This window comes from Pundamilia nyererei, unplaced genomic scaffold, assembly GCF_000239375.1.
Source record: "Pundamilia nyererei isolate P.nyererei 1_Seehausen unplaced genomic scaffold, PunNye1.0 scaffold00365, whole genome shotgun sequence".
NCBI classification, from domain to species: domain Eukaryota; kingdom Metazoa; phylum Chordata; class Actinopteri; order Cichliformes; family Cichlidae; genus Pundamilia; species Pundamilia nyererei.
In genome coordinates this window covers 323,433-336,780 of record NW_005187766.1, presented here as the reverse complement: position 1 = coordinate 336,780, position 13,348 = coordinate 323,433, and the positions used below count along the sequence as shown (strand labels likewise).

General features: G+C 47.8%; 3 protein-coding genes across 6 annotated transcripts in view; all 3 read left to right on the top strand.

The window, feature by feature from the left end:
* The first annotated feature begins 370 nt into the window (after positions 1-370).
* On the top strand, positions 371-7,200 carry dnajc1 (DnaJ (Hsp40) homolog, subfamily C, member 1). Of its 2 annotated transcripts, none has more exons than XM_005752561.2 (12): positions 371-692; positions 1,548-1,649; positions 1,746-1,792; positions 1,872-2,037; positions 2,138-2,208; positions 2,311-2,404; positions 4,082-4,163; positions 4,250-4,416; positions 4,522-4,641; positions 5,069-5,117; positions 5,420-5,787; positions 6,635-7,200. In XM_005752561.2, exons 1-12 carry the CDS (start codon positions 432-434, stop codon positions 6,701-6,703), a joined length of 1,596 nt encoding a protein of 531 aa, XP_005752618.1. In that variant the 5' UTR covers positions 371-431; the 3' UTR covers positions 6,704-7,200. The 2 variants fall into 2 exon arrangements, with proteins under 2 accessions (XP_005752618.1, XP_005752617.1); XM_005752560.2 differs by having other exon boundaries at positions 373-692; positions 2,138-2,235.
* A 293-nt stretch (positions 7,201-7,493) lies between these two features.
* Positions 7,494-12,899, top strand: cunh7orf25 (chromosome unknown C7orf25 homolog). Of its 3 annotated transcripts, none has more exons than XM_005752558.2 (2): positions 7,494-7,556; positions 11,383-12,899. In XM_005752558.2, exon 2 carries the CDS (start codon positions 11,409-11,411, stop codon positions 12,663-12,665), a length of 1,257 nt encoding a protein of 418 aa, XP_005752615.1. In that variant the 5' UTR covers positions 7,494-7,556; positions 11,383-11,408; the 3' UTR covers positions 12,666-12,899. The 3 variants fall into 3 exon arrangements, with proteins under 3 accessions (XP_005752615.1, XP_005752614.1, XP_005752613.1); XM_005752557.1 differs by lacking the exon at positions 7,494-7,556 and adding an exon at positions 7,683-7,752; XM_005752556.1 differs by lacking the exon at positions 7,494-7,556 and adding an exon at positions 7,814-7,953.
* Positions 12,900-12,942: 43 nt separating this feature from the next.
* Positions 12,943-13,348, top strand: part of LOC102201402 (E3 ubiquitin-protein ligase RNF31) — a 10,981-nt gene continuing 10,575 nt past the window's right edge. Inside the window, exon 1 of the mRNA XM_013915797.1 lies at positions 12,943-13,138. Within this exon, the coding sequence (XP_013771251.1) occupies positions 13,094-13,138 (45 nt within the window). The 5' untranslated portion in view covers positions 12,943-13,093. The remainder of the gene's footprint in view (positions 13,139-13,348) is intronic.

Sequence of the window (13,348 nt, the reverse complement as noted above, 5' to 3'; positions counted from 1 at the left end):
AAATTCTCTGTATTTGTGTTTGGAATGTAAGATGTTTTTTCCGGAGGATTGTTTTTCCCCAACCTGTGTACAAGTGGGGGTGTTGGATTGTGTGTCCACAGGTGTTTGTACTTTGCGTCGTAATAAAATGACGGTAAAAGGCTCCGCCCACTTCCTATCCAGGTCTTACCATGCAACGACTCTGTGAATGGACTGGAGAAGTGTAGTGGGAGAGTCCTCCGTCAGGAATGAGATATGTGTGTCGACTTTTTATTCTCCCTTAAAATTATTATGCCATAACGCTGCACAGAGCAGCTCTGCTAACAAGAGGAAGCTCCAACAGGGTAAAACGAAATGACGTCAGTACTCCAACGGGGCGGAGCATAATCACGTGATTGAAGAGGCGCGCGGAGCTGCAGCGGGCCCGCGCGGGGGCGCTGCTCCTCGCAGCCATGAACGCCACAGACGAAGAAGAAGAGCCGGATGTTCCGGACCGTGTGAGGTGGCTGTCGAAGCGATCGGGTGCCCGGGTCTCTATGGTCTCTGTAGCCGGATCCAGGAGCGGGTCCTCGGGGATGGGGCTCCTGCTGGTCTGCTTGGCCCTGCTGGTCTCCGCGGTCCCCCCTCTTAGCGCATGGGATGAGGACCTGGAGCTGCTGGACCTGGTGGAGGAGATCCCGCAGACCTTCTACCAGTTCCTGAACGTGGAGCAGGTCCGTGCCGAGCCGGGTCTGGTTAACTCTTGTCATAATGAAAGATTATTGCGACGATCACAGCTGATAGATAGATAGATAGATAGATAGATAGATAGATAGATAGATAGATAGATAGATAGATTAGAGAAGGTGATCGATAATCAGACCAGATGTTACCTGATCATGTGTTTTTTAACCTGATCAATAGAACCTGCAGCAGGTGGAGCCAGGTGGGTGGGGAGGCTGTTATTGGTCCGTTATTGGTTGCTTATTAATGTAATGCTGTGTTTCTGAGCATGTGCAGTTCGCACAGCAGCAGGTTGCTCTGTGATGCAGACGGCGGCGGACTCTGACATCAGGCGGCGTTGAGCTGCTCAGAGGAAGTTGGTGTTTTTAAGGGCGATGAAAAAAACCACAATGACTCTTCTTCTTCTTTTAATAAACGGGCTGAAGAGGCCTTCTCTGATTGGTCAGCAGGTGCCTTTATCTAGCTTTGACTGATTCTAATGCAGGTGCTCAACATCTGTGACATCACAGGAACCCTGGTGGGAATCAGCTGCGAGAAAGTAAACGTTCAAATAAAGACGAGTCACAGGAAGTTCATCATATGCAGGTTTTCTCTTAGTTATCTCAAATGCCATCAGAGATGATGTCTGTGGCCACGGTGGTTGTCCGCCGTCTCCGTTAACCCGGGCTCTCTGCCACAGGCTCCAAGTGCCGCCGCTGTGTTTCCTGAGCCCCGTGACAGAGACTCAGCAGCAGATCAGCGTCGTGTTCTACACCATCACACGGGCCTTCATTCACTGCTGTCAGAGCAAACATCACCTGGTCTCAGGTGTCCAACGCTGACCTCTGACCTCTGTCTCTCTTCAGGAGGCGTCGGGAGCAGAGATAAAGAAGGCGTACCGCCGTCTGTCCCTGATTCTGCACCCCGACAAGAACAAGGACGAAAACGCAGAGACACAGTTCAGACAGGTGGGAACAACGACAAACAACAACAACCTTAAACACAACAGCAGCACAAACGACACTCATGAGACCTGATGACTGTTAGCGTGTGTGTCTTTGCAGCTGGTGGCCATCTATGAAGTCCTGAAGGATGAGGAGAGGCGCCGCAAGTGAGTGTTTACATCTGTTTACGTCAGTCAGTGAGAGCCAATCAGAGCTTGGCGTTCTGACAGGTGTGTGACTCCTCAGGTATGATGACATCCTGCTGAACGGGCTCCCTGATTGGAGGCAGCCGGTGTTTTACTACAGACGGGTGAGGAAGATGAGCAACGTCGAGCTGGGCTTCCTCCTTTTCGTCATCCTCACCGTGGGGCACTACGCTGTCATTTGGTCCATCTACCTGGAGAAACAGCTGGTGAGTTGGCCAATCAGAGCGAGGTCATGGTATATCTGCTGCAGCCAATCCGAAAGGAGCAGATAGAAATAGCCAATGAGGGCCGGTCTTCTGTCTGCAGGATGAGCTGCTAAGTAAGAAGAAGAAGGAGAAGAAGAAGAAGCTGAACTCCAAACCTGCAGAGGAACTCAGGTGTGTCAGTCAGGAGCAGGCTGACAGGTACGGTGTGACATCATCACCTGTGGAGTTCCTTTGTGTGTGTGTGTGTGTCTGATGTGTGTGTGTGTGTTTCAGAGACCAGGAGCGACCTCATTGGCAGGACATCCTCCCTCTGAAGCTCAGCATCTGGATCTACCTGTCCATTAAGAACCTCCCCCAGGCCGTGCAGGTAAGAGTGGGCTGGTCTCCTCAGTAAGCCATAGCCACAAGGCCTCTGCCTATCAGGACGTGAGGGGGCGCGGGTATGGCAGCAGTCTGGGCCAATCACAAAGCTAGATGTAATTAGAGCGACTGCAGACTGAGAAGCGCTGAGGAAGGAAAAGCTCCACTATAACAATAAAGTTTGGCCTGTTTGAATCCACAGCTGTGAGATGTGCCCACACTGATCAGGGTCACATTTGTGATCTGAGGGATTCTTTAAAGTTTAACGCTCTGGATTCAGAGCAGATCTGACCCCAGCTCAGCCGGTGTTTTAGGACCAGAACAATTAAACTGTAGCAGGATCGTGTCTGATGTTTCACACCCTAATGCTCTAACCACAGTGGGATCTTCCAGGAATGATGACACTATTTTCCAGTGCTACGATTGGTCGATGAAACCCCGTCAGAGATGACGACCGTCAGCACAGAACCAGCTGAGCCCCGAGGGCCCTCCTGGGCTTCCTGCTGAAATCAGTGGAGTGTTTCTCTGCAGTTACAAAGCTGTAAATATCACAGCAGATGTTACGGTGTCAAAGAGGCTGGGACACAGGAAAGTAGGTCGCCTCATTGATTTTTGCATTTTATTGCATAGAGCCTCTTTGAAAATATGCTTCAGTCGACAGTAAATATATTCATCATCTGTGCAAAGATTTGTGCTGTGAAGCAGTGAGAGATTACTGTTGATGATAACCAGGCGTTTGGCACATCTGTCAGTTACATTTAGAGATGAAAGCAGAAATGATGGAAGTTTATTTACACACCTAAAAATGTTTGGTTTGAGTGTTTGTCAAGAGTCGCCTCCACTCTCAGCGGCTGTAACTCTGGCTTCTATTGGCCGGTTTGCATGATTGACACCTCTTTTTAATCGTTGAGCCAATAGAATCACGGTATCGTTGTCGTGTTTACGTCAGTTCCATCAATCAGAAGTTGCAACACGAAAAGTACACGTGTTACTAAATTTAAGATCCTCGTCCAATCAAATGTCTGTAACTGGGCAGAAAACTGGATTTTTTTTTTAACAGGAAACGGCTCTGAGGCATTGTGGGAGATTGAGTTATTAAGGAAACAAGCTGGATGTTTATTCTGTGAAAGCAACAGGAAAAGTCTGACTTCGTGTTATTATCGAGCGGTCTGCTTCTGCGGCTGGTTCGGTAAATCTTCGTTGGAGCGTGACGAAACTCGCAGTGTAGGAATCTGTGAAATCTCTGCTTTCAGAAAATGTACTGTTCGCTCGGGTAGCTCGTGCTATCGAGGCTCTGTTCTGCTTGTTTATGGACATTTCATGAAATGATGTGACCGTTAACTGTTTGTTGTTTTCGCTGTTTGGTGTTCGTAGAAACAGTTCATACGAGCTTGTAGCTGAGATTCAGAGGTTCCTGTGGATGCCACACACGCCGGGACTTACACAGCCTGTAACTCCTGTTACAACCGATGTAACGGGAACACACCCTCGGTACCGGTACGCTTTGAGCTGGTTAATGTGGCGATCTTTGGCACAGAGCGGGAAAAGGTGACAGCTGCAAGATAGAGCTGTATCCATGGAAATATGAAAGCTTCCTGTCCCACAGCCTGATGATGTAGCGGTGGAAATCCCTTCTGGTCCCGGCTCTGGTGCTCCTGGTTCTGACCCAGTCTCTCTGTTGCAGGAGGTGAAGCAGTACTATGAGGACTATCAGCAGATGAAGCAGGAGCAGAGAGAGGCTGAAGCTGAGCAGGAAGTGGCTCCACGTAAGAACAATAATCAGTTTTCAAGCTGCCAGTTTGCCTTCAGAGTGATCAGTAATCAATCAGTAATCGCTGATCCGTCCTCCTAGGAGAGAAGCGGCCGAAGGTAAAGAAGCCGAAGGTGGAGTTTCCCATTTACGAGCCATCGGCAGAGAACCAGAACCACACCCAGAGCTATGACCCGACCACATCTATCGAGGACATCGAGGAGCAGATGGACGACTGGCTGCAGGACCGCAGAGCCCCCAAGAAGAAGGTTATTGATCGCGTATTGATTGCTCACATCAGGTGTTAAAGAGGACCTGTTCTGGTTCTGTTAAACGCGATCCAGCCTCTGTGAACGCTCTTTGTCTGTCCTCAGGCTGCCGATTGGACTGAAGACGAGCTGAGTCTCCTTAGCAGGTTGATGGTAAAATTCCCAGGTGGAACTCCGGGCCGCTGGGAGAAGATTGTTCATGAGCTGGGTCGATCTGTCAGCGATGTAAGTGTGTTTGGTCTTCACTCTGCTGTGAAGGCTGTCCTGTCATCATCTTCTCCAATCAGTTCAGTTCAATTCAGTTTTATTTACACATAAATCACAACAGTCACCTCAAGGCGCTTTATATTGTAAGGTAGACCCTACAATAATACATACAGAGAAACACCCAGCAATCATATGACCCCCATGAGCACTATATAAATAAAATTTTACTTACTTACTTACTTACACTATGAGCAACAGTGGGAAGGAAAAACTCCCTTTTAACAGGAAGAAACCTCCAGCAGAACCAGGCTCAGGGAGGGGCGGGGGGAGGAAGACGTGCTGTGGAAGAGAGCCAGAGATGAATAATCACTAATAATTAAATTAACAGGGACATACTCTCCTGGACCTTCTCTGCTTCCTGTAACAGAGTCTGTTTCTTCTACAGGTGACGGCTAAAGTCAAACAGATGAAAGACAGCGTGAGCCACACCTCAGGTAACTCCGCCCACCTCCAGCTTGCCTTCTGGACAAAAATGTTGCTGCAGTTCAACGTCGATAAACTTTCCAGGTCGCGTTTCTGTGGCGTAGCTTTGATTACTGATTACCGTGAACAAAGTTTGTAGATGACCAAATAAGACGCTGTAAAAATATGTTGTTACATTTTTGACACCAGTGATAATGTCAGTCGTTTCCATATGTGTCCAAGTTCCTTATAGGACAGTCACGTTCTACTCTTTGGTTCTACTGTCGGTTCTGCCCGGTTTCATCAGTCGTACTCCGATTCTCTCGTGTTTCAGGTCTGGTAAAGCTGTCGCAGCTAAAGGCGCCTCCTCTTCCTGTGAAGTCACATAATGTGGACGACAGCATGATGACTCAGAGGGAGGGCGAGGCTTGTGAGGAGGAACAAGAGGAGGAGGTGGAGGCACCGACGGTTCGCAGGAGGAACAGGAAGTGTTCGGATGGGGGGGGGGTGAAGGTCAGAGGTCGTCGGCAGAGAGATTTTGACCCGGCGACGGTGGACGAGGAGGACGCGGAGCCTCAGGCGGAGCCCACCGTGTGGACTCAGAACCAGCAGAAACTGCTGGAACTCGCTCTGCAGCAGTTCCCTCGCGGGACGCCCGAGCGCTGGGACCGCATCGCCAAGGTGGTCCCGGGAAAGAGCAAGGTGAGGTGGGGGCGGGTGAACTTTCGACAAGCGATTGAGAGGCGATCAGTAACTTTTATTTTATTTTATTTTATTTTTTTTTTAGAAAGAGGGGCAATACATATTAATGAACATTTTAACAAATGTAAATATGCCAGATTATAGCCTTGGGCTAATTTCCATCTGCAGACCCTCTGGCAGGTTGGTGTTAAACACAAGTTAGTAAAAACATACAGAGACACTATTTACAGGTCATGTGACAAGGACAAAAACAGTGATCACATTATACTATAACAAACAATGACAAGGAGAGTGGACACAGAGGACAGATAACAATAACGGAAACACATCAATTATATCGCACAAACCCCAGTATTGTACATGCCCTGACCGTCGTGATATTGCGTTCACCCATTGCACTAACAGTTGTTTCCCTTTTTGTAATACACTAACTCTTTTTCCCGTCCAATATAGAGCATGATTATTAAACATGATTACATGTTTGTGTGTCCCTCAGCCGCCCTTTTAAGTGACTCTTAAAAATGGGTAGACTTGTACTTTCCCTCACTGACAGTGGAAGACTATTCCAGAAGCTCACTCCCTGATATGACAGAGCATCTGTGAAAAGGTGGTCCGCCTGAGTGCCAGTTCACAATCACCTCTAACAGTGGCTCGAGTCAGTCGAGACCCGGCAACACTGCTAGACTTTTGTTTAATAAAATCACTCATTGGTGGAGGCGCCAGACCATGTATAACTTTGTATATTAGACAGGCAGATTTAAATAATTTGAAATTAGTAAAATTTAAAAACTTGTATTTTTCTAAAATTTGACAATAGTGACTGACGGATTGTGTGTATCGATTACAGGAGGAGTGCATGATCCGGTATAAGATCCTCGCTGAGCTCATTCAGAAGAGGAAACAAGCCAAGAGCTGATGCAAGGTTATGACTCCACCCCCTCTGGTCAGGTGACCTTCCGCTGCCTCCTGATTGGACAGAATCACAGCACTTAGAGGATTGGACAACGAGGCGACACACACACAGATAACTGATCAGAATATTGATTAGACGTTCTTCCAGACTGAGCATGCTCACAGCATTGATCAGAAATTCTGTGTGATATCAATCGACTGATCGATATTCTGATTTGTGATCATCAGCCGGTCACGCCTTTGCTTTTGGGCCCCACCCTCTGCTGTGTGTGTGTGTGTGTGTCTGTGTGTGTGTGAGAAACAGGAAGTGACCTCACAGTCTGATGTGCCTTAATCTCTCTTCAGCCAATCACGTGTTTACTCATCAATAAACAGTATTTATTAGCTGCCTATTTGTTTTTCTTTGACTGAAATATTTACAATAAAACCTTGTTTCGTATTGATTGATTGTCATCGGCACTGATCAGCTCATGAAATAAACGTCTGATTTCTTTTCCTCTTTACCTGTGGTCAATAGTTTGAGTTCTGCTCTTTAACACGTTTTAAAATATTGATCAAACTCAGTTGATAATGTTGTATTACAATATTATTTTATTGATCATTTTCACAGATCAGTGCCCTGTAGATGCTGAAGTGATCAATAAGGTTATGCTTATTCAATTCCACCGTCAGGCCGCGGTCTGTCTGTGTGTGGTTAACATGTTCCCGTGTCTGAGTGGCTAACTGCCCACAGGTGTGAATGTTTGTCTTCCTCTCTGTGCTAGCAACACCTGACCAGGGTGTTTCTACCTAAGACAGCTGGGATAGGCTTCAGCCGCGAATCAGAATGGATGGATGCATATTTCCATGGTAACCAGGTAACCAACTGACAAAGAAATGAAGCAGCAGGAAGCGCTGTGGAAAGTACAGCGTTTATAGAGATTGACAGACCACGTGACTTTCGCGCATTGCATTGTAGGTACGAGTGGCAACAAAATCAAAACACTGCATCAAGCGCTAGCACCGGTAATCACCTGGGATCACATCCATAACAGCAGCAGTGACCGGAACCTGGTCTGTGCAAGCCTCTCTTATTACGAGCTCTTATTTTCTATTTAAGGTTTGAACTCCGCCTTTGTTCTGAAAATCCTGCCGGAAGCGGCCGGGCTCTTCCTGCCAGCTGAGCAGAGCCGCAGAGGAAAAAACTGCTGTCAGTTAGCGTTAGCATTAGCCTCGCAGATAGCACATTTCTGCCGCGCACACGTCACTGCTGCCGTAAGTAACGTCAAAGTTTCCTTTTAGCTTCTGGACTTTTTAAAAAATATATATATATATGAATTACGTCACAGATCAACGTTTAATACCGGGCTGACGTCATGTTAGCATCATAGCTAACGTTCAAAGGTATGCGAGTTTGTACAGGTGAGTTCATACCTGTACAAACTTCAGCTTTAAGGGTCGAGTAAAGGAAAACCCAAAGCTGTCCAATCAGAGCACCTCAGAAATATCGCCTGCATTCAGATCACGTGGGTAGCTTCAAGAAGAACAAGCCGCACGGTCCAGGTCAAAGGTCACGGGACAGCGATCAATTATCAGTAGTGAATAGACCGGATCAGCAGCGTGTGTGATATAAACACCTGTGTAAGCAGCATGCAGCAGCTGTACAACAGCTGACGTCATCAAACTTTCCTGACCTCTGACCTTTAGGAAGAGCTCTGTGAGTAACGCTTACAGTACAGTATAGATGGGTTAGTCACGAGGTGAGGAAGAATTTGGAGAACTGCCCGACCTTTGATGGGGTGATGCTGAAGGCGCAACCCTGCAGAGGGTTCTTTTTGTTCAGGTTGGCTGAAGTCGACAGATGTGTCTCAATTGTGACGTGGTCGGAGAGCTGCTTCGTTCATTGTAGTGTTTGAATAAGAGGACAACGTCATCAGACTTCATGTGTAATCCACTCAAAGGGTAGAGTTGGGATTATGGCAGCAGTACAAGCTCTGTGCCCCAAAGCTAGGTCTGCGTATCGCTGGTTTCTACAATCTGCAGTTCTGATTCACAAGGTCCTCATTCAATTTAGCCTCAGACAGAAATATTATAATTCATTTATCAGTTATATCCATGTATACAAACAAAGCTGTGAGACTTCATCAGAGGTGTGAGCATCACAGCTTTGTGTCAAAGTAACTGAGGATAAAACATGAGGCAGATGTTCCTGGCCTGGCTTTTTATAGCAGATGACCTTAAAATATTCTGCAGTAGAACAAAAACTGAAGAAAACCATGAATCACCATGTGAACATGAACTGGTGCTGCTGAAGGGAAGCAAAGTTACAGAGGTTTGATTACAGACACAGCTGAGCAGTCATTGAGGTTTACGTGTGTTCAGTACTGTAGAGCAGAAATGGGGCTGTGACGTCAGAGGCCGACACACTGAACACAGCAGCGACTGGTTCATGATGATAGCAGAGCTTTGATGGTAAACTGGTGTGTGAGCACACTGAGAGAGAGCTGTAGGGCTGTGCGATATGACCAAAATCTCATATCCCGATATAAATCATCTGTCGTCCGATAACGATATAAATCACAAAAATGTAACATATTCTGTGAATCTCGGGCAGCTCGACTTGCGTGAAGTGTTTCCAGCTGGGCTTCTAGAGTCCAGTGTTTTAACCGATGCATGAAACGATACATTTTTAGACATAAGTTGTAACAGCCGCTGTTTTCTTTGTGAGTATTTATTACACGGCGTGCTGCGGGGAAAAGCCTGCTCTAACGTTTGAGTCTAAGGTTTATTTTTTTAGCACCTGGCGACTCTTTTTTACTTCTCATCCGTAAACACTCTGCATCTTTCACGTGATTCAGTTTATTTTGAAAAGTCTCAACAGGATCTTGAGCTTTATTGTGAAAGGTGTATGTGGAAAATAAACAAGCGGACACGCGATGGTTGTACCGTTGTTGTTGCTAATGACAACGCATAAAAACAAGCGCTTGTCTGTCTGTAGGGTGGTTATATATAAGAGAAAGAGAGAACTTTAAGAAATTAATATAGCCTCTACAGTAGGGCTGCCACAAACGATTATTTTGATAGTCGACTAGTCGCCGATTATTTTTGCGATTAGTCGACTAATCAGATCATCATCCTTTGGACGTATAACATACAGCTTATTGCACCAGCAGCATCTGCTCTTATATAACTATCATTAGCTTACAGCTGTAAGTGTTTAAGGTCTGTGCTAACTAACAATAAAGACAAGATGGTAGTTTATTAAATTTTAATTAAATGTGCAGATTGTTTCGGTGAAGTTTAATAAACTCAGCCGATTTACTCAGGAACAAATAAAATACTAAAGACAGCCAAACAACATTTTTAAGTTATCTAAGTGACTCATATATCATGTTTAACCTGAGTAGCGAAAGACGGCGGTGGGTTTGAAAACGATGTGCCGGGAGTCCGGTGTTCTCATGGCTCTAGTTAGCCTAGCCCCCGGCTAGCTAACGAGCTAGTGGGTAACAGAGGCCTCCGAAAACGTCGGAGCACTTTTGAAAATATGCGGTGTCCTGATAAACTGAGCAGATATTTGAGGTTTACACAGCAACATTCTCGCCTGAAAATATGTTAAACGTTTATTTTGTGACCCAGAAAGAATAATAAGAGTAATATTAAAACTAACTAGCTGCCGCCATTGTTGGAAACTGAGCAGGGCCGCGCTATGAATTCTGGGACACAGCTTCTTCTTCTTCGGGGTTTAACGGCAGCTGGTTCCTTGTACATGCAGTGCTGCCATCTTCTGTTTCAGTCCGTTATTACACTCTTAAATCCTGCTACTTATTCCTGCGTCTTTTGGGATCTTACAAAGCTTCAAACGACGCGTCGACTATTAAATCAGTCGTCGACGATTTTGATAGTCGACGTAATCGTGACTAGTCGACTAATCGTGGCAGCCCTACTCTACAGTGACATCAAAGCCATGAAAAAATATTACTGTAAACAGTTTATTTTGCGACACCACGAAACAAACGATAGCGTAAAACGAGAGATGTTTTTATATCATCATCCGATATATATCGTTATATCGAACAGCCCTAGAGAGCTGTGCAGGAAGTAAGAGCCAAAGTCAGAGGGGATGAATGAGGATGTTTGAAGCGTACTTTGGATCTTCTTTGGCTGCTGGTTCAGTCAGTTTAGCTCAGCGTGAGGAAACCTGCAGAATCTGTCAGATGTCGACTTTCAGCCCGTCTGTGAACGTCTTTGTGTGGAATGCGTGTACCTGCTGTTTGCTGTTGTTGAAGTAGTTTTGTGAGCTGAGAATCAAAATACATTTAAAACAGATTCAATGAGTCGATGTCACAAAAACAAACTAAAATTTTTTACTTTTAAACCCACTGTCCCCAACTGTGACAGGCGGTGAGCGTAGAAGGATGGCGATATCAGTGCTAGGTGAAACGAGGCGGAGCAGGTGGTGTCTCGTCAGACGGGCGCCGTACAAAGGTTTTGGGTGTAAACAGAGAGTGAAATAAACACTTACGATGACATCATAAAACAGGTTAGACTGGGTTTAGTCACTGGCTACCTGACTTCCTGTCACTGCAGGTGATCTTCCTGACCTGTGCAGGTGAATCGGGAAGATGCACTTTGAATGATTCGTTTGGAGTAGTTATCTTGGCTACAAACAGGAAGTGACCTCTCTGATATGCTCTTTGTCCTCAGGTGTCCTCAGGTGTGATGCAGATGCCATGTCCCTGCAGGCTGTGCTCCAACAGAGGATTAGCTCTGCCCAGCAGCTGCTGCAGCGGGCGGAGACGCTGTGTCTAGGTGTCGAGGGTCACCAGAAGCTGTGTGGGAAACTGCGAGCCGAGCTGCGCTTCCTGCGGCGGGTAGAGGCAGGAGAGGTGCACGTGAAGGAGTCTCACCTGCACAGCACCAACCTCACCCACCTGACAGCCATCGTGGACTCTGCACAGAGTCTGGATGACATCACAGCGCTGCTGCACGTCTTCACCTACCAGGACTCTGCCGGGCACCGCCGCACCCTGGTGGTTGATGTGGTCGCCAACGGGGGACACACTTGGGTGAAGGCAGTGGGCAGGAAGGCGGAGGCTCTTCACAACATCTGGCAGGGGCGGGGCCAGTATGGCGACAAGAGCATCATACGGCAGGCCGAGGACTTCCTGCAGGCAAGCCGCCAGCAGCCTGTACACTACTGCCACCCGCACGTCATCTTTGCCTTCTACAACGGCGTCTCCAGCCCCATGGCTGACCACCTGCGGGACATGGGCGTGTCCGTCCGCGGTGACATCGTGGCTGTGAATGCTGTGGCAACTGAGGAGGAGGAAGAGCAGCACCAGGAGGAGGAGGAGGAACAAGCTGAGGAAGACAAGGATGGTGAGGTGGACGAGGAGGAGGAGGACACGTCAGAGCTCACGCGGGTTGACCGCGGCACAGTGGTGGCCAGCCTGGCGTTCCCAGCACAAGTGCATGTGGAAGAGTGCCGGCGGGTGAATCTGGACATCACGACACTCATCACGTACGTGTCATCGCTCAGCCACGGCCGGTGCCACTTCGCTTTCAGGGAGCATGTGCTGACAGAGCAGGCCGCCCAGGAACGCCGCCAGCAGGTGCTTCCGCAGCTCGACGCTTTTATGGAGGGCAAGGAATTGTTTGCCTGCCGTGCCGCCGTCCACGACTTCCAGGTCATTCTGAACACGCTTGGCGGGCCTGGTGAGAAGGAGCGCGCTCAGAAGCTGCTGGCCCGTCTCCACGTGGTGGATGACCAGCCGTCGGAGCGCACTCTGCACCTCACGCCCAGTGCCAAGATCAACCGCCGTTCACTCATGATCTTTGGCACCGGAGACTGGCTGAGGGCCGTTACCATGACAGCAAACAGCCGCTTTGTGCGGGCGGCAGCCAATCAGGGCGTCCGGTACAGCGTGTTCATCCACCAGCCAAGAGCGCTGACCGAGGGCAAAGAGTGGAGGGCCACACCCGTCTGAGGCCACGCCCACAGTTGACTCATCTGCGGCAGACTGTTTCAATCAATCAGGCTGATCAGACATCAGTGTCAATAAAGCTTGGGGTTAAATTAAAGTTTACATTATGGAAAAAAAAGGTTTAGTTCAAAGAAAGGAGAGAAAAATGGAAAACTTTAGTTTGAGTCTTTGTGTGGTCACGTGCTGCCTAAACTTCCTGTATATGTATCTGCTCAATAAAGTATATGTACTGATCAATTCACTGAAACCACGAGCCTTTTTAAATAAAGTAACCCTCCAGCTGCGAGGCTATGCCTTTACTCTGAAACTCTGTGGGCGGAAGAGGGCGCGTCTGTTTTTCCAGTCGGGTCAGTTAGCTTGTTAGCATGTGACTGTGGGAGCGGCTGGATGTTCAAGCTCTTCCCCGCTTCTGAGAGCCATTTGTGGGGGAGATGCCGCAGGTCGAGCGGGAGGCGGAGCTCCGCACTCTGACGGAGGTGAGAACGAGACCGTGAAGCTGCCCCTGAGCTTCAAAATCAAACTTTACAAGTCTGATAACAACTTTCTGCTGCTGCTAGCCGGTCAACTGGGGTTAGCTCGGCAGCTACATGCTAAAAGCAAGCTCCTCCTCTTCCTCACTCTGGCTAATGTTTCTTCCTCCTCTTCCTCACTCTGGCTTATCTTTCCTCCTCTTCCTCACTCTGGCT